Raw genomic sequence first — 20,247 nt, forward strand, 5'->3', positions numbered from 1 at the left:
AAGAATCCCCGCCTGTGATTATGATTAAACCTTCTTTCCTCCAGACGTAGAAGATGCCCCCTTGTCCCCGTCTCAGGCCTCAGAGTAAAAAGATCAGTAGACAGGTCTTTGTACTGTCCCCTCATATACTTGTACATAGTAATAAGATCACCCCTAAGCCTTCGTTTTTCCACAGTAAATAACCCCAAGTGTAATAACCTGTCTTGGTATTGCAGACCCCCCAGTCCTCTAATAACCTTGGTCGCTCTTCTCTGCACCCTCTCTAGTTCAGCTATGTCTTTCTTATACACCGGAGACCAGAACTGTACACAGTATTCTAAGTGTGGTCGCACTAATGACTTGTATAGAGGTAAAATTATGTTCTCCTCATGAGCGTCTATGCCTCTTTTAATGCATCCCATTATTTTATTTGCCTTTGCAGCAGCAGCCTGACACTGGCCACTAAACGTGAGCTTGTCGTCCGCCAATACACCCAGGTCTTTTTCAGTTAGTTTTGCCCAGTGCTTTACAATTAAGCATATAATTATACATTTTATTTCCTCTGCCCAAGTGCATTACCTTACATTTAGCCCCATTAAAGCTCATTTGCCATTTATCAGCCCAAGCTTCTAGTTTACATAGATCCTCCTGTAATATAAAATTGTCCTCCTCTGTATTGATTACCCTGCAGAGTTTAGTGTCATCTGCAAATATTGAAATATTACTCTGTATGCCCCCTACAAGGTCATTAATAAATATGTTAGAAAGAAGGGGGCCCAATACTGACCCCTGTGGTACCCCACTGTTAACTGAGACCCAGTCTGAGTGTTTTCCATTAATAACCACCCTTTGTTTCCTATCACTGAGCCAATTTTAACCCACATACATATATTTTCCCCTATCCCCATTGTTCTCATTTTATGTATCAACCTTTTGTGTGGAACCGTATCAAAAGCTTTTGAAAAGTCCATATACACAACATCCACTGCATTTCCTTGGTCCAGTCCAGAACTTGCCTCCTCATAAAAACTGATCAGATTAGTTTGACAGGAACGGTCCCTTGTAAACCCATGTTGATATTGAGTCATGTGTGTGTATATACATACATGTGTATATATATACATGTGTATGTGTGTGTGTGTGTGTGTATAAATATATATATATATATATATATATATATATATATATATATATATATATATATATATATATATATATATATATATATATATATATATATATATATATATATATATATATAATATATATATATATATTTAGCCTAAAATACAAAGGGAATTTGTCATCTGTAACTTTAGGCCTTTTAGAGATCATTTCATCTTCAACTTGCTTAAATGTTCACAATAACAGTAATTTTGACCAGGGGTGCCCAATCTTTTACATGCCACTGTAAATTGACAGGTTTTTTTTGTGGGTTTTTTTTAAGTTGAGGGTAGGACCTAATAGTTATATATACTAATCAAAAGTCATTTCAGAGACGTTCTCATGATCTGTGTATAGCCAGAACACTATCTTTAATGAGGGAGTATCCTATACATATGGAGGAAAGAAGGTTTCTACACCAATGTACTTGGGGATTCTTTACTGTAAGAGCAGGGACGCTATTATTATCGTTGTTGACAGTAGTGCATTATTATGAACTATATTACTGAAGATGGGTAGTTGTTCCAATGATTCATTCTGGTTCCTATATTTTGAAGTCAGAGGGGAATTTTGACTTGTGTCCTGGGGGGTTTCCTTCCTATACTTTCATACTGGGGGGGGGGAATGGCTTTTACCTATTAATACAACATTGCCACAAATCTATCTAGTTTAACCCACAGTGGGCATTTAGTAGATGGACTTTTCTGTCTCCCGGGTGCAGTTTGGGGATTTAGAATTACCACAGTCCTATCTTCCATTCTGATTACATGTGAATATTGTGCTGTTATATTTTTCTTACCTATCATAGGACAAAATTTCGAATAGAAATGAACAAAGCTGACAATGATGCCGGGAATGCTGCTATAGACTCATTGCTTAATTACGAAACTGTCAAGGTAAGATATGGTCACTTACAGCTTTGCTGCAAATTTATAGCATCAGACATGGAGTTTCACCTTTGTGGCACGTTCTTTGTTGGAGTGGGCTTGTCTTATAAACAAGTATCTATCGCTTATTCATAGGATGTCCACATCCTGTTCATTTTGACAATAAAACAATCTCTTAAATTACTTTCCATATTGCTGGAAACTGCCCGAGAGTTATGGTTTTAATTATATGACTATAGTTTATTAAAGCACCAATCCTTCCTTCATGAAGGTTTATGCGCTGGTTTTAAAATATGCAAACACCTTCTGGGGCAATTTAATTTATTTTATTTTTTACATGCTTTTTGGACTAAAAACAATTTTTGCAATTTGGTTTCATTGAAAATGTTGGACCCTCTGGCTTATAAGTGTATTTTTATTTCCCTTCTCGTTGCTGGCTGCAGAATGAGAGTAACTAAGAACCAGTCAGTAATCTCATTCTAAAGAGAAGTTTGAAATGGTTTTTCCTGCCTTTTTTCTAAGCTCATCGGTGCTGATTTATGACCACATCGAAGTTGGGCTGAATTTTGAGGTGGGAGTAAATCAGTTTAGAACAGCTTAGAAAAAGATAGATAAAAGACAAATTCTCCATGAGAATGAATTAACTGAATAATTCTCAGTTACCTCATTTTGCAATCAGAAAAGTGCAGAGGGAAAAAAAAGCCTAGAAAAGTCAAAACAGTGCAAAATATTAATAAAACCCGATTGCAAAAATAAAATGTTAAAACAAAATTCATGCATTTAAGTAAAAAAAAAAAAAAAAAAAAACGAATTCCCACCAGATGTATTCATAGCCTTTTAAAGGATTGTCCATTGTCGCTTTGCTTTTTGTATTCGTAGTTCGTGTTGATCATTAACGCTACCTAAACTGTGATAGACGGCAAAGTATTATGGACTAGGAAAAATAGGAGCCGAGCTGTAGGTAACCATAGCCTGGAGCTAAAACAGCTCATAAAAAAACATATACTTTTTCTTTTTAAATAAATGATGCCTTATTTTGAGGCTGAATGCTTATAGGTATCATACATTTTAGCATGAGGATTAGGCTTTTTAGTAGCTGTGTCCTCTCTCTGGCTGTGATCCATTTATTGAAGTACTATACATGAGGCGACCGTGGTCCCCTGACGTGCTTGCTGATGACCCGAGTAAGCCGTCATGTGTGATAAGTCACATTTGTATCAACCCCGTGCTCTCCCACACCCTAAACTTACTGACTGTTCTCCCTTCTGTTATAACCATGTTTTTACCCTTTCTGCTCTGACCTACAGTACTTTAACAATGAGAAATATGAAGCCGAAAGATACGATGGATTTCTGAAGACGTATGAAAATTCTTCCCTTAAAACTACCTCAACGCTCGCATTGCTCAACTTCGGGCAGAGTGTAATATTTAGTGTGGGCCTGACTTCCATCATGGTGCTCGCAAGTAAAGGCATAGTATCAGGTTAGAGGATAAATGCATTCTGTTATTGTAGTAACGTATCATGAATAGACATAGAAATACTGATGAGTGTGGTAAATTATGACCTGACCATTAATGGTTCTGTATTACAATAACTGCTACTAATTTGCAGACATTGTTTTAGGGTACCATAAATTGTAAACACTGGTCAGAAATTAAAGGGGTTGTCCACTACTTGGACAACCTGTTCTCAATCTGTATGTTTGCCCCCAGAAAAATTTCTGCAGCATGTGCACAGCACATGCGGATTATCATTGGGGAACATGGCAGGCCTTCTACCAAGCGTTTAAGCGTTTCTGCAGCGGAATTGCCGCTGCGGAAACTCTTAAACGCATCGTGGGCACACAGCCTAAGTGTTATTATTGTACTGGGGGCAAACCTATAGATTGAGAAGGAGTTGTCCCGAGTAGTGGACAACCCCTTTAAGTCTTCCTAGTTGAACACTAGAATAAAGCATCCTTCTTGAAGAACCTTATTCGGGGATTAAAGTAGATCAAGCTATGAGCGGATCTGGATCACTTGCCGTAAAGAAGCAATTAGACTGTAATCCATTTCCCCATGATGGTCTCATTGAATGGAAGAGTCTCCCATGTTGGCTAAAGACCTCCATACACATTAGACAAACTTCCAAACTCACCAATATCGATGAGTTCGGCTGAAAAGTCTAATGTGTATGCGAGCCCCCAACAGATGATATCAGGAGAGATAAAAGTTTTGGACTAGATGATCCATTTGATCTTTTAGAGATAAGCCGCTGGCAGAGCTGTCCGGCTGCCGCACTCCTTGCAGAGTGAGAGCTCCTGTGTATGGGAGAGTTGGCCGAGATAGGCCTAACCATCATTTAGCCGACAGCTATTTGAACTGCATGGAGGGCTTTAGTAATTTACAGATCTACAAACCAAAAAGTCAAAGGGGCATATATCCAAAAGTATAGCTGAGGCTTCTGCATTCTAGCTTAAAGGGTTTGTCCACTACTTGGACAACCCATTCTCAATCCCTATGTTTTTCCCAGTAAAATAATAACCGTTCCGGTGCCGGCATCCTTACAGCAGTGTCTGCACTGTCTCTCCCAGGGCTCGCGTGACATAATTACGAATGGAAGCGAGAGCTGCAGCTGCTCTCATTTCCTTCAGATATCTTGATTTGTCCAAAGATGGGGACAGTGAAGCCAATGCTGATTGGCCACAGTGATTGTATGACATAATGTCACGCGAGCTCCGGGAGAACTAGTGGTAGAACGGCATCGGAGGTGAGCATAAGTGATTATTTTACTAGGAGGAAAACATAGCGTTTGACAAAGGGTTGTCTGAGTAGTGGATAAGCCCTTTAAGTGAGAGTCCACCATTATCTCAAGTATGGTGCAAATGTATACGTTAGTCTGAAATAACCGCACATAACCATGTAAAACCTAGAAGCGGCTGTCTGATTAATTTTTGGTCTTAGCTGCCTAATCCAGATTGTTTGACCAGGGAGAGGTGAATAATCCCACTAATGTGTTGGAGAATAATTACACTGAATCGCTTAGTGTTTCACTACCCAATAATACTTGATTTGGGTAATTTTTGAAGATCTTGTATGTGTGCGTCAAAGGATTTTACCGAAATCCCATTTCTGCTGCATTAAAAATAACATGGACAAATGCATTTTTTTGTACTTTTTTATGATTTTTATTTTTGATATCCCTATGTACTGAATCCCTTCCTGAGACGTGACGTTCATGTCACTTGTGCTCGAGTGAATGGAGCTGGCTCAGGATTGGACTCCGCTAGGTATCTGCTTCTAACAGCAGCCACTGAAGCCAGCTGAGAATGATGCTCTTTAACCCCTTAAATGCTGCTGTCAATCTCAGCATTTTTTAGCTTCGAGTTGTGCAAAAACGTTGCAACTTTTCAAAGTGTTTTGTGCCAGAAATCAGGCAAAAACACTTTTTTAATGAATCGGGGCGCAAACTTTTCAACTTTTCTACAAATTAGAAAAATGTTAATCATGAAAGAAAGTAGCTTTTTTAAAATTCCCTCTTTTTTTCAGTAATTACATATGTGTTCCTGTTTTACAGCTTAGTTCCCAGTATTATTGTGTATTTCAGCTTTAGTCTAACTTTCTTTTTCCAGGAAATCTAACTATCGGAGACTTGGTCATGGTCAATGGGCTTCTCTTCCAGCTCTCCCTGCCGCTAAACTTCCTGGGAACAGTGTACAGAGAGACCAGACAAGCCCTCATTGATATGAACACCCTCTTCACCCTTCTAAGTGTAGACACAAAGATTAAGGTGACTGTTCGGGATTAATGCATGTTGTTCTACGCTGCTATGGATATTGCTGTCATTATTCACTGCTTACAGGGCGGAAATGTAGATATGCAATTTCTAGACATTAATATCACCAGTCTTTTTAAAGTTTTGCTGTCACTTGTGATATGGGATTCTTTTAAAGTAACATGAATCCTTTTTTATATGCAGAGTTAGTTTGCAGCCGATTAAATTGGCAATCACTGACAATGTATGTAATTATTCAGTCTGTGCATGACATATATTGGGAGTTGAGCCCAGCTTTACATTTTGGCTTAGACTTGTCTTTAAAGGGGGATTAACGTAGCCCTTAAGTCATTGGTGCAAATCCCTTTTTGATTTGTTGGCAGTGGAGTAGATGACCTTTATTCCAGTGCTCCTCCACAATGTGTCCTCTCTTCGCCAGACTTTTCAGAACGTATCTTCAGTTAACCACCCTGAAAACATTAACTTTCTAGAGCATTAATTTGGACCTAAATCATACTGCTGGACGGTATTTCCAATTAGACTTTACAAGTTGCCTTCATAGCCAAGAATTAATAAAAAAATTTAAAAAATCAATAGTTTATTTTTGCCATTTTGAAAAAGTGAGAGTAGGTGCAAAACGCTTTCTTACAGGTATCACCTTTTATGATCTTCATTGCTTCATCCTTATTTTTTATACAGGGGTTAAGGAGAACCTTTCGTTGGATTTTTCAATTTAAACGGAGTTCCTCCTCCAATTGGAGCTGCTCCACATTCTGGAACAGAACAGTTTTTCTTTTGTTTTCTGTGCCCCTCTGTTCCATAATTATGCCTCCGGAAACAAAGGTGCAAATTTTCTCATCAACGAAGAGGGCAAATACCACAGAACTTCCGTGGGGGCTTTTGCTTTTTTTCTTTTTATCAATCAAAAAAAGCCTCACCAACATTGAAATTCTATGCCAACACCCTGTTGTCTGAAGAGAAAATTAGCTTTTTTTTCCCAGGGGACATAACTTTGGAACGCAGGGGCACAGAAGAAAAAGAAAAACTTTTCAAGGCTCAGTCAATCAGCACCAATTGGAAGGTGTACTCAGTTTAAAAGGAATCTGTCAGCAGGTTTTTGTTATGTAAACTGAGGACCGCATGAGTTAGGGGTTAAATACTGAACTCAAAGATGTGTCTCAAGATCCGGCTGTGTGCCGTTGTTTACTTAGATTGAAGCTTTAATCACCTTGTGATTAACATTGCTGTGACTAGCTGGCCACATGCTTGCAAGTCTGCCTCCGCCCCCTCCTGTGATAAGCAGCTCAGGGTCTGTAGTTATGTATACAGACAGACTGATGTGGGTGTGGTTAGCTTTCTCAGCTCTGCTGCATTGCTGAATCTATTTGATTGTGTCAGAAGGCTGCACTCTGTAAACTAAGTGATACATCGTTGGATTCAGGGTCTCTGTCTATATGATGCTGCTGTCAGATGATCTAGCGAAAATCTGGTGACAGATTCACTTCAAGGGCTCGCTCACAGCAGCATGTACATCAGATGAGTTAAATCCGGTGTTCTTTTTTTTATCAGATAGCACTTGGACCAATGTTATTCAAAGGGACAGTGCTGATGCAGGATTTTTTTGTAACTGACAGAATCTGGTAGTGAAAAAGATTGCAGCATGCTGCGATTTCACTTTAAAATGGGATGCCGCTCAACCATTCAGGTCTATGAGTGCGTGGAAAATATCAAGCTGAACTCTATTTACGCGGACTGATAGGATGGAGAAATTTTGTTCTCCATCTTCTCGTCGGTGTGCTATGGTTCTCTCATTATCCGAGAGAATCTGATCACAGTATGCCGACACTCCAATCAAACTCTGATCAGAGTGTCATTTGCATAATCTACCCAATTCTCTCAGTTGAGAGAATCTACCACCGTCTAACCCGGGCCTAAATGAAAATATCCAGTAAAAGGCCCTCTTTAACATTTTGTTGTGGGTAGAGTTACAAAGTCCATAGTCAATGAAAGTGTGTTCACCCTTAAACAGCCATTCCTCAGTCTTCGTTTGGCCCTTTACCATGAAGATCGTTTTATCTGCTGCCAATGGGGAGCTAAGCGGGTCAAAAAAGTTTGAAAAGTAAAACAAGTTAGGGAGATTTACATTTTCATTTAAATGTTCTCTCCCAAACCATAGCCACATACCGTGTCATATAACCATACCATGGTTTTCCCGGTTGCCATACATATGGGCATGACGTGGCTGTGTGTATTCAACCGCACTGTCTAATCTCAACCCTTTGATCGATTGACACTAATTGTTTTTCTACAGTTTTAACCAGTTCTAAGTATTTTTCTCATTCTTTTAAGAATAAAGAACTTGCCCCTCCATTGGTGATCACCCCCCAGACAGCCACCATTACATTTGAAGATGTATATTTTGAATACATGGAGGGACAGAAGGTCTTGGATGGTATTTCTTTTGAAGTACCTGCAGGAAAGAAGATAGCCATTGTTGGTGGTAGTGGTTCAGGGTAAGCATATTTTGATATATTTTTGGACAATTGGTTTGCTGTTTTTTTGCTTATGTTGATCTTTCCTTATTTAACAAGTATCGGAATTTTGAATAATGTTACTGTTTATTTGCATTTACGTACAACCTATATGTTTTACCTTAGCCTGTGAGTATTGTACATTGAGATGATTATTTTTTTAAAGGGAATCCATCAGCAGGTTGTTGGTATGTAATATGAGAGCAGCATGATAAAGAGAGATTGATTCCAATCTTGTTGCTTAATAGGCTATTTATGGTTGTTTCAATACAATCAGTGTTTTATCAGCAGGAGATTATCAATACAGGACTAGGTGTCTCATGCTTCTTAAGGCCCCGTCACACATAACGAGATCGCTAGCGAGATCGCTGATGAGTCACGTTTTGGTGACGCAATAGCGATCTCGCTAGCGATCTCGTTATGTCTGACATGTAGCAACGATCAGGCCCCTGCTGTTAGATCGCTGATCGTTACAAAGCTTCCTGGACCATTCCTGGGTCGTTGCGCTCCCGCTGGGCAGTGTGCATCGCTGTATTTGACACCTTGTCAACGACCTCGCTAGCGATTCAGAACTGAGACACGTAGAGGTGCATAAATTGGACTTTTCTACGTTCATCGTCCCCGATTGGTGGTCGCTACTGCGTCCTTGTTTTTTCAGATCCCACCAGCGTTCTCCGGCTGTGACTCCACTTTGAACAAATCAGACATCTTTAGCGAAGTAGGTATTGTTTGGGGTCTCAAATGAGTTTCCATTTTTAATTCATTTATAGGACATCTACCAATTATCTGCTATCATTGCTCTTCAGGGAGTGAGGGCTTGGCTTCAATAGCGATCTCGTTAGCGATCTCGTTATGTGTGACGGGGCACCAGGACCGTTAAAATACTGGCAGCAGTTGTCGCAGCAGGTCTTCGCATCATGGGTGTTTCTGCCATGTCCCACTGGTTGAAGGCCTGCAATTGCAGGATCGTTTGCACGCTATACACCGAGCTCCACTTCCCCATTGGCTCGGTCCACAGAGTCCACAAAGCCAGGCGGACAGTACGTAATTGCATCACGTCGACGAAGAAAGTTTTGAAGCGTGCAACAGGCCAAAAGAACAGAGTCTATTGATTTAAGCTTCATGTTAATTGGCGTATGAAAAACTCTGAAGCGGTTGGCCACGACAGCGTGTCAGAAAACGTGCTGTGTGGGTGTGTGTGCATGAGACCCCTAAAATATCTGCCCATGCAAAAGCATATATATACAGATAGAAGCCAAGCCCTCCCTCCCTGAAGAGCAATGATAGCAGATAATTGGTAGATGTCCTATAAATGAATTAAAAATGGAAACTCATTTAAGACCCCAAACAATACCTACTTCGCTAAAGATGTCTAATTTGTTCAAAGTGGAGTCACAGCCGGAGAACGCTGGTGGGATCTGAAAAACAAGGACGCAGTAGCGACCACCAATCGGGGACGATGAACGCAGAAAAGTCCAATTTATGCACCTCTACGTGTCTCAGTTCTGAATCGCTAGCGAGGTCGTTGACAAGGTGTCAAATACAGCGATGCACACTGCCCAGCGGGAGCGCAACGACCCAGGAATGGTCCAGGAAGCTTTGTAACGATCAGCAATCTCACAGCAGGGGCCTGATCGTTGCTACCTGTCAGACATAACGAGATCGCTAGCGAGATCGCTATTGCGTCACCAAAACGTGACTCATCAGCGATCTCGCTAGCGATCTCGTTATGTGTGACGGGGCCTTTAGTCAACTGCTGTGTGTAACTCAGCCCCCACCTCTGATAGGCAGTGATGTGGGCGGGGTTATGAAGAGCTCAACATTCTGAGCACTGCTAAATCTGCAGCAGATAAAACAGGTATTGTATCAAAATGATATCAAGCAGACCAGTAAGTGACACATCGCTGGAATCAGGGTCTCAGCCCCTACATCATGCTGCTCTTAGATTACATTGCAAATGCTGGCTGAGATATTCCCTTTAAATTGATAATACCTTAAAAGAAAATATATACCTCTGGCAGTCATGTGTTGAGGCTAATAAAGGTCTGGAAAAAAAAGGGCTGCTCATCTGTCCATATTTTGGCTGAATTATATGGGATGGATGGAATTGAACTGAAAAAAATATATGTTCTTCCTTGTGTGGCCTATATAGAAAATGAAGATTAACCAAGTACAAAGTAGCCTTCACATAGGGTTAGGGAGACAAAGTGAAAATATGTAGAAATCTGTGTTATTTACTTTTTACCAATAGTATATATGTTTTTTTTTATATATATATATATATTTACAGATAATTGTTCTATAATGCAGTGTTCTTTTAGCTGAGACAATATGTATCCTTACTGATGGCTAAATCCGTCTTTCTTTAGTAAAAGCACCCTGGTTCGACTTCTTTTCCGCTTCTATGAGCCTCAGAAAGGAAACATTTATGTCGCTGGCCAGAATATCCAAAATGTCGGTCTGGAGAGCTTGAGAAAAGCCATTGGCGTAGTTCCCCAGGTATTAATAGAATTTAGAGCATACTAAAGTCACAATTTTATTAGCATGTTAGACCATATCTGACAAATTGAAAAGAATACTATATAGCGATGATAGTAGGTTGTTGTTTTTTTTTGTTTGTTTCTGTTCTGTTCCCAAAACATTCTAAGCCTTAAATATCCATTATATTGTAAATGCGCATACTATATGCAGCCCAGATGTATGTTCTGCTGTATAATATTCAATGTGGTTTTGCCTGTAGGATGCTGTACTTTTTCATAACACATTGTATTACAATTTGCTATATGGAAACATGAATGCTTCGCCAGAAGAAGTGTACCAAGTGGCTAAATTGGCTGGACTGCATGACGCCATCCTCCGTATGCCTAATGGATACAACACTCAAGTGGGGGAAAGAGGACTGAAACTGTCAGGTATGGCCACAAGTAGGAATCTACCCTCTTGTATGGCTCACTAACATGCTTTATTAAAAGGAATCTGTCAACTGATTTTTTTTCTACCTCTTCTGAGAGCAACCTGCTGTAAGCAAAGAGAAGCTGAATCTAAGGATATTTCACTTAGATTACTGGGTGCAGCCGTTCTGACACAATCAGAGTTTTTAGATTGATCAATAAAGCAGAGCTGAGAAAGCTAACATCGCCGACACCAGGCCCTGTATATACAATGTCTATAGACCGTGAGGTGCTCATCACAGGAGGGGCCGTGTCGGACCAGGGCTCACGCGACAGCAATGATACTGGTGTGGGCGGGGCTAGCTTCCTCAGCTCTGCTTCACTGTTAAACTTAAAAACTCTGTGTCAGAATGGCTGCACCCAGTAATCTAAGTGAAACATCGTTGGATTCAGCTTCGCTTTGCTTACAATCAGGCTGCTCTCAGATGAGGTAGCAAAAACCTGATGACAGATTCCCTTTAAGAATACCTAATGTCTTGCAAGTTCTTCAAAGTTTTATGTCTACAAAATAGAGGCCTGGCTATAGTGAATTGGCGAAGGTGAGAAAGGACTGGTTTATAGACTTATGGAAGGCATGTTGTTTCTCTGTACTACGTTTAGTGCCACAACCCCACAGATTGGATACTTCAAATTGATGCATAAGTTGTCCTGGCAGCAAATGGGTTAATGCCAGATATGAGGTCGATATTTCACATTTTAATTTTTTAAAGCCACATTTCTTTAAACGATAAACCGTGACTCTGTATGGAAACTTCCTTGAAATCATTGACCGTAGCCTATGAAAAATGTCCCGTAACGCGGCAATAAAAGGGAAATTATGAATACAAGCTTATTTTACAGCAGTGTGTTGGGCATTAGATTTATAGACGCTGTCATTGTGGATATGGATGGCTGAGTGTCTCACAGATCAATAAGCCCATGCACACCGCGTATTCACAGCTGCTCACCAGTCGTTTAATCTCTATTCATTCATTGGCGACATCTTCCTTTTTTGCACACTAAATGTGCCCCATTGCCTCATTGTCTTACACTAATACAAGCCGTTTAATAAATTCTAGTTCAGGGGTTGTAGCCTGGCTCACATTTTACTGACTCGTACTCTGGAGCTGGGAAGGGTTCATTTTATTTTCTGTCCCTGCTTTCCATATCTTCATTTCACAGGAAGATTGATCATATACAGGTCACCGATCCCTATGTAGTCACAGGACACCACATTCAGCTTCTTTGTCTTCCCTTTCTTTACATGGGTGCACATATACTCCATAGGAATCAGTGATCTGTATGTAGGGTGTGAAATATGCCACGATATGGTATATGACTGTACATGTCTTCTGTGTAGGTGGGGAAAAGCAGCGGGTCGCCATTGCCAGAGCAATGTTGAAGAACCCACCAATTATTCTTTACGATGAAGCCACTTCGTCCTTGGATTCCATCACTGAGGAGGTACTTTATTTTACTATTAATTATGACATTTTATATTTTCACTTACAATGAATGTGTTAGATAGTAAGAACATCATCTACCTTATAAGATAAGTTACATCTGGCCTTAAAGGGGTGTTCCCATTTCAGTAAGAATGGCATATTGCTAGGATATGGAATCACTCAATGATCGCCGGAGGTGCGAATTGTAGAAGCATTCCCGATCTTCAGAATGAAGGGCCACACCACTGCTTCTTCTCCACAAGCTTTGCCAACCACCCTCTTCTGTGCCTCTCTTTTTTTAAAGGGAATCGTTCAGAAGATTTTTGCTATGTAATCTGAGGGCAGCATGAGGTAGGGCTGAGACCCTGATTTCAGCGAAGTGTCACTTATTAGGCTGTGTGCTGTGATTTTAATAACTGTTCTATCACCAAGAGATTATCACTGCCTGGACTACAGCTCTTGTGACACCTGGTCTGACCACGTCCCCTTCTCTAATAAGTAGCTCACTGTCAATAGATAATGTACATATAGAGCCTGATGTGGGCGGGGTTGCTACATCTAAATACTCTGTGTCACGACTACTGCATGCAGGAAAGTAAGTGACACATCGTTGGAATCAGGGTCTCTTTTCCTACTTTATGCCGCTCTCAGATGAGCTAGCAAAAACCTGGAGACAGACTCCCTTTAAAGCATACGTGTAAAACTGTGGCTCGCAGGGTGATTATATTTGGCCTGTGACACCAGAACCACCACCCCTATGTGGGGGCCATTATTCTGTATGGAGGACGGTGCGGGGCCCATTATACTGTATGAAGGACTATGTGGGGTCCATTATTCTGTATGGAGGACTATGTGGGGTCCATTATACTGTATGGAGGACTATGTGGGGCCATTATTCTATATGGAGGACTATGTGCGGCCCATTATACTATATACTGGTTGGCCCTCGACTTTGTCCATGTTTTTCATTTTGTCCCTTTGTGTGTTTGAACTCGACATCCCGGCTTTAAAGGGTATCTTGCCAGCACAAAAAGACTGTTCAAAGCAAGTACAGGCGCTCGGTTCTCCCTTGGTAGTTCATGGAGCCCTACAACCTGTTTTCCATCTATCTCCGCCCTTCTCTGCCTCCTGTAAAGCCAAAGGTGTCAATCAATAAACAGCAGGCAGAGATATATGGGTAACAAGTAGTTGGGAAGTTGCACTGAACTGGTCAACCATTCCAAGGTGCACCTGTGCTTGGTTTGCACAGTCATTTTGTCCTGATAGATTCCCTTTAAGTGAATAGGGCCGGCTGTAGTTGCTTGCACAGCCAGCTGGCTGAGAGCTGTGCCTTGCAGGGAAAACTTTAAGGAGGGCGCAGTGCTGAGGAACCCTTTATTGTCAGGTCAGTCTGGGTCCTTGAGGTCAGACCATGAGTGATCATTAAATGATGACATGTCCTAATGATATGCAATCACTTACTATGGTGGGAATAACCATCTGGGACATGGTAGGTTCATGAAGGTAGGAATTGTTTGTAAGTGGATTAAAATTATTAGTCACACTGATTTGTCAGGTTGTGGTGAATGATCCTGTTCAGCCATTCTATTAGACCCTAAAAAGCCAAGTGACAGCTAATAATGCCGCCGCCACCCCCTCCAGCAGGGGTTGCCATCCAGCGTTCTCACAAGTCGATATGACATATCTGTGTAGGTATGCAGCAATACAGATACAATGGGGCGTATCACTGCACGATAGGAGATCCTTCCAGTAATCTGGGCATATGAGCCATTGGTCGGCCATATTGGTGTCTGCCTGGCTGAATATAGAATTATTTTACCCAAACCCAGGTCTTCTGGGAGAAGTGGTGATATGAGACAGTTGCTGCACGTTATTACCTCCTGCAATCTCCACATTGTATAGCATTAGAGAAGATATTGCTTCTATATCTAAATACCCCCAAACATCTGTTTCCTTACCGGATATTCGTGTCTTTATGAGGAGAAATAAATTTGATTTAAAACCCTGTAAAACATCTGGTTACTGTAGTGACATGGAAGGGTTTAGGATAATGAAGCACGTGATATATACTTTTCACACTGTTTTTCCTTACAGCTGTCAGTCAGCGCCCGCTAATCTGATAAGTGTGACAGCGCCGCTGCTTGATTTGATTTCTCTAAGGAATGTTAAAAGAAAATGTCACTCTTGTGAAATTAACTCTTCCATGTCTGGACTATGCTCCTCTTTATTAATTACCGTACACTGCTGCCAAAAAACTGATTTGACTATAGGTAACTCGTGTAGTCATGCTCACTTGGGACCAAGAAGCCGGCATGGCATAACATGTGCAGGATCCATGCCCTGAAGGACTGTTTTTTGGGTCTATGAGAAGGGAATATATAAAAAAAAAAAAAGTCACCGCTGAATTTTTAAGACTTAGATCTCATTCAGATGATTGTAAAGCGCAAGCTCGGACCTGATTGCGAATCCACAGGCTCAAGCTACCCGCATCATGGATCCCTGCGATACTGTTAGTTCCTTTCATATGGTGTGGGTCGGAACTTGCGGACAAAATACAGGGGTTAACATGCCGCCATATTGCGGCTATCTGAATGAGGCCAAACAAAATAAGGGAAAAAGCCAGCCCATCAATGCAGCCAGACGTCCTCCAGAGCCCGGATCGTAGTCACTGCCATGGACATCAAACGGTAAAGCATGTAGAGGAGATCCAGCTCAAGATGGAGTAAAAAATACCAGACTTTATTGAAGTGTGTTGACGCAGCGGTCAGCATGTAGCACCTATGCGTTTCTGGGCATATAGCAGCCTTAATCATGGTAAACTCGTTTTAGCACCAGAAACCCGTAGGTGTTTCATACTGACTGGTGCGTTTTTTCTGATATCACTATTTTAATGCACTTTAATAAAGTCTGGAATGTTTTACTCCGTCGTGAGCTGGATCTCCTCTATATCCCTAATAAAGTAATGGCTCTGTAAAGTGAATGGATAAAATAAAAAAAAAATGGAGCCAGCAGAGCACATTTTTGGGAGCCTAGAAAATAAGGTTCTACAGCAAAGCAGGTCTCTGGTGTGGAGATGTGTGCAATATAAGTGCTCTCAGTCTTCAGGGTGACTTACCATGAGTCAGAATTCTGCTGCACGTGCACAAAACCTCTGTTCAGTGTTATAGACACGTCCTTTTTTTTTTCTCTTGGTCTTGCTAATTAAGTAGCACAGCAAACTTTGGGCACAAAAACTTGCCTAAAGTAAGCACCCCAGGAGATGGGATAAAGGTAATTAAAAATGCCAGATTTATCGTCCAGCCTGAGCCCCTGTGTTATATTTGGTGCATTTGGTCTAGCTTTAAGCTCTTTGACACAGTCTTAGTAAATCTGATCCATTGCATGAAAAGAGACCGTGGAATATTTGACATAAATATAAACAGTAGAAGACCACCCCCATAACATCCAAAAATCAATAAAACCTCTTTGAGAAGACCACCCAAAGTGGCAGTTAAAATGTGTTAATAAAGTGTTGGTCCTTTCACAGAAGATGACCGATATGTATAGTAAATGAGGGAATTGGAAATTTGTTTTGTCCCTGCCAAAATGTCAGCCCCACTCCCTGCTTACATGTCTTCCAGTAGTTCTTATCTAGGAGGTCGTGGGTGCGCCGTCGATCCTCTTCACAATACTGTTGCTCCTATGTAAGAATTCCCTTTATACAGAAATAGCTCATGCAGGATTTCCTCACCAGCAGCTCTGTCCAAGCCTCGGTCTCTCCAGCTCTATTCACCGATCAGCTCTGCCGGCTCGTGCCAGAGTCCCGGCTCATGCACTGTGTGACTTCAGGCAAACAAGTTGTCAGTCATGCAGGAGGAGGCAACGCCAGGCGGGGAATACAGCTAGAGGGGCGGAGGTTTGGAAGTGCTTTGTAACACCCAAAGCACTTCAGCCTCATTTGCATATTGATTCAAGTGGTGATTTCTAGATGAGGGAGGAATGGACTGGCTAGCTGAAGGCAACAATAGCTTTGTCTTTGCAAAAGCGACATTCACATAGCCTGATTTCAACACTTCCCAAACTAACAGATTCCCTTTAATGTGTGGTGTTGTGTTAACTATGAAGTCCAGTCAAGAGAGACATAATCTTAAAGGGGGTTTCCATCACATTAAATATTTAATTAAAAAAAAAGTCATCCCAGTATGGTCTAAAATACAAATGCTATCGATTACCCATCACTCCTCCAGCACCACTGCTTGGTTTCCCCGCTGGTCGCCAAGCTGCTTCTTCCAGCAGTGATTGGCACCGATCAGTAAAAATACTTGAGTTTGTAAACTCCTTTTATCATGGGATTTAGCTGCCGTACCCATAAATCCTTGTGCAGTTTGTTTCCAGTCCAGTGCGAAAACTAAACTGTGACTTGTAAACTATCACTGTGTATGTTTGTATCCCTCAGAATATCCTGGGCTCCATGCGTGATATGATCAAGCACCGGACGTCCGTGTTCATCGCTCACAGGCTCTCCACAATAGTTGATGCAGATGAAATTATTGTACTGGACAAGGTAAGTTTAATATTATATAATGTGTGTCCTGCATGTGTGTAATAAGATGAGCGTTGTGTGGAGGTGATTTCTCTTGGTGTTGCCTCCATCTTCCTGTCCTGGTACTTTGAGCTGTATGTTTGGCTTTGTTCAGCTCTGTAGTAGTCCTAATACAATAAAGGCAAATCCAGTTTTGCTTCTACATTTATAACCATATGTACCCCTGTAGCAACAAAGGGTTAATTGTTGTACAGCTGCCTCTTCCCACTTCCAATCTGTTTAGTGGCCATTTTTGCTCTCTGATAGCCAAATCTTGCACGAAGCAGATGCACTGGCTCAGCCCTACTTGTTATCCTATGAGCAAAGCTGTGGCTCTTCGGATGGACAAATGCTTTTTTAACCCTGATGTAGTCAGGTTCCATACTGGAAGTCACTAGTCACTATCTGTAGTATTAGGGTTAATACCTCTGTCCTAGAGCGGCATGCGAGCCGAATCCTGGCAGTTATTGTCTGCTTCACTACAGAAATGAACTTCTGTTATTTACTGACTAATAGACTAGTAAATGTGATCGCGTAAATTAAAAAGCCAATTTGCAACAGATTATATTTTGCCGGACACCCAAGCCACTGTATGAGCAGTGGTTATAGATCGCTGTTTGTGCGTTGCTATATCTCAGATCATGACTGTGTCACTATAAAGTCCAAATTGTCCAAACTAAATTACTGTGAAGATTTATATAATCGTTCTTCTTAATTAGCAGGACGTGTGGTTTATTATAGGCCAAATGTCAGCACTGTTGTGATTTACGTCTGTGATAATAAAAGGCGAAATCCCAGATGCCGCTCATACATTTTGGTTATCTGGATGAGGAGCATTGAGCTCTCCCTCTGTACAAGACGCCGCAGCCTTAGCTGTCTTGTCTACACCCCTTAGTTACATTATGGTAAAGGCTGGCGAGGGTTCAGCTGTAAAGACTGGCGATCCAAGCTAATGCTGATGGGATTAGCCTGTGTGTAATACAGATGCAATATTACATCTCCTCCAGCGCTGTGAGATGTGTGCATCGTGCGGCTTGTTTTAGATTCACATCCCTGCTGCTCTACATCCTTCCCCGCTGGCATGGCATTCACATTTACCCTATAGGAGGGCTGCAGGATCGGACACCGCAGCACTGAACTGAGCCAACGGAGGAATTTCACTCCACTCCCTGTGTGTCACTCCCAACAAGCCGAATGTAGAAATGGCATATGTCTGCTGTGTATCTGAGTCACACTGTACACATTTCATCATCATTACTGATATCAATGAATATTAGCAATCTGACCGGTAAATAAATGACCTGACCTACACATTAGATGAAAAGCGAGATATTCATGTTGTAAGTGTAGGTTAGGTGATTACCACTTATCGTTCTCTGGGAGCAGCAGTGGTGGTGTTCAATTAGATGACAGTCCCATGATCATAATGTTTTTTCTGTATTTTCATGACTTTGAAAATTGTACATTCACACTGAAGGCATCAAAACTATGAATTAACACGTGTGTAATTATATACTTAACAAAAAAATGTGAAACAACTGAAAATATGTCTTATATTCTAGGTTCTTCAAAGTAGCCACCTTTTGCTTTGATGACTGCTTTGCACACTCTTGGCATTCTCTTGATGAGCTTCAAGAGGTAGTCACCGGAAATGGTTTTCACTTCACAGATGTGCCCTGTCAGGTTTAATAAGTGGGATTTCTTGCCTTATAAATGGGGTTGGGACCATCAGTTGTGTTGTGCAGAAGTCTGGTGGATACACAGCTGATAGTCCTACTGAATAGACTGTTAGCTGCTTTTTTCTTGCTATAATACAAATTCTAAGTAAAGAAAAATGAGTGGCCATCATTACTTTAAGAAATGAAGGTCAGTCAGTCCGAAAAATTGGGAAAACTTTGAAAGTGTCCCCAAGTGCAGTTGCAAAACCATCAAGCGCTACAAAGAAACTGGCTCACACGAGGACCGCCCCAGGAAAGGAAGACCAAGAGTCACCTCTGCTTCTGAGGATAAGTTTATCCGAGTCACCAGCCTCAGAAATCGCAGGTTAACAGCAGCTCAGATTAGAGACCAGGTCAATGCCACACAGAGTTATAGCAGCAGACTCATATCTACAACAACTGTTAAGAGGAGACTTTGTGCAGCAGGCCATCATGGTAAAATAGCTGCTAGGAAACCACTGCTAAGGACAGGCAACAAGCAGAAGAGACTTGTTTGGGCTAAAGAACACAAGGAATAGACATTAGACCAGTGGAAATCTGTGCTTTGGTCTGATGGGTCCAAATTTGAGATCTTTGGTTCCAACCACCGTGTCTTTGTGCGACGCAGAAAAGGTGAACGGATGGACTCTACATGCCTGGTTCCCACCATGAAGCATGGAGGAGGAGGTGTGATGGTGTGGGGGTGCTTTGCTGGAGACACTGTTGGGGATTTATTCAAAATTGAAGGCATACTGAACCAGCATGGCTACCACAGCATCTTGCAGCGGCATGCTATTCCATCCGGTTTGCGTTTAGTTGGACCATCATTTATTTTTCAACAGGACAATGACCCCAAACACACCTCCAGGCTGTGTAAGAGCTATTTGACCAAGAAGGAGAGTGATGGGGTGCTACGCCAGATGACCTGGCCTCCACAGTCACCAGACCTGAACCCAATCGAGATGGTTTGGGGTGAGCTGGACCGCAGAGTGAAGGCAAAAGGGCCAACAAGTGCTAAGCATCTCTGGGAACTCCTTCAAGATTGTTGGAAGACCATTTCCGGTGACTACCTCTTGAAGCTCATCAAGAGAATGCCAAGAGTGTGCAATGCAGTCATCAAAGCAAAAGGTGGCTACTTTGAAGAACCTAGAATATAAGACATATTTTCAGTTGTTTCACACTTTTTTGTTAAGTATATAATTCCACATGTGTTAATTCATAGTGTTGATGCCTTCAGTGTGAATGTACAATTTTCATAGTCATGAAAATACAGAAATTTCTTTAAATGAGAAGGTGTGT

The 20,247-nt window shown here is 41.4% G+C and overlaps 1 protein-coding gene across 1 annotated transcript in view; it reads left to right on the forward strand.

Annotated features, from left to right (window-relative positions):
• ABCB7 (ATP binding cassette subfamily B member 7) overlaps positions 1-20,247 on the forward strand; it is a 127,023-nt gene that overhangs the window by 97,197 nt on the left and 9,579 nt on the right. The window contains exons 8-15 of the mRNA XM_073641019.1: positions 1,952-2,039; positions 3,338-3,512; positions 5,642-5,799; positions 8,134-8,297; positions 10,685-10,814; positions 11,056-11,227; positions 12,606-12,709; positions 17,126-17,233. Of these exons, the coding sequence (XP_073497120.1) occupies positions 1,952-2,039; positions 3,338-3,512; positions 5,642-5,799; positions 8,134-8,297; positions 10,685-10,814; positions 11,056-11,227; positions 12,606-12,709; positions 17,126-17,233 (1,099 nt within the window). The remainder of the gene's footprint in view (positions 1-1,951; positions 2,040-3,337; positions 3,513-5,641; positions 5,800-8,133; positions 8,298-10,684; positions 10,815-11,055; positions 11,228-12,605; positions 12,710-17,125; positions 17,234-20,247) is intronic.

The sequence above is a fragment of the Phyllobates terribilis genome, unplaced genomic scaffold, assembly GCF_046119375.1.
Source record: "Phyllobates terribilis strain yellow unplaced genomic scaffold, ASM4611937v1 Scaffold_7__3_contigs__length_470593459, whole genome shotgun sequence".
NCBI classification, from domain to species: domain Eukaryota; kingdom Metazoa; phylum Chordata; class Amphibia; order Anura; family Dendrobatidae; genus Phyllobates; species Phyllobates terribilis.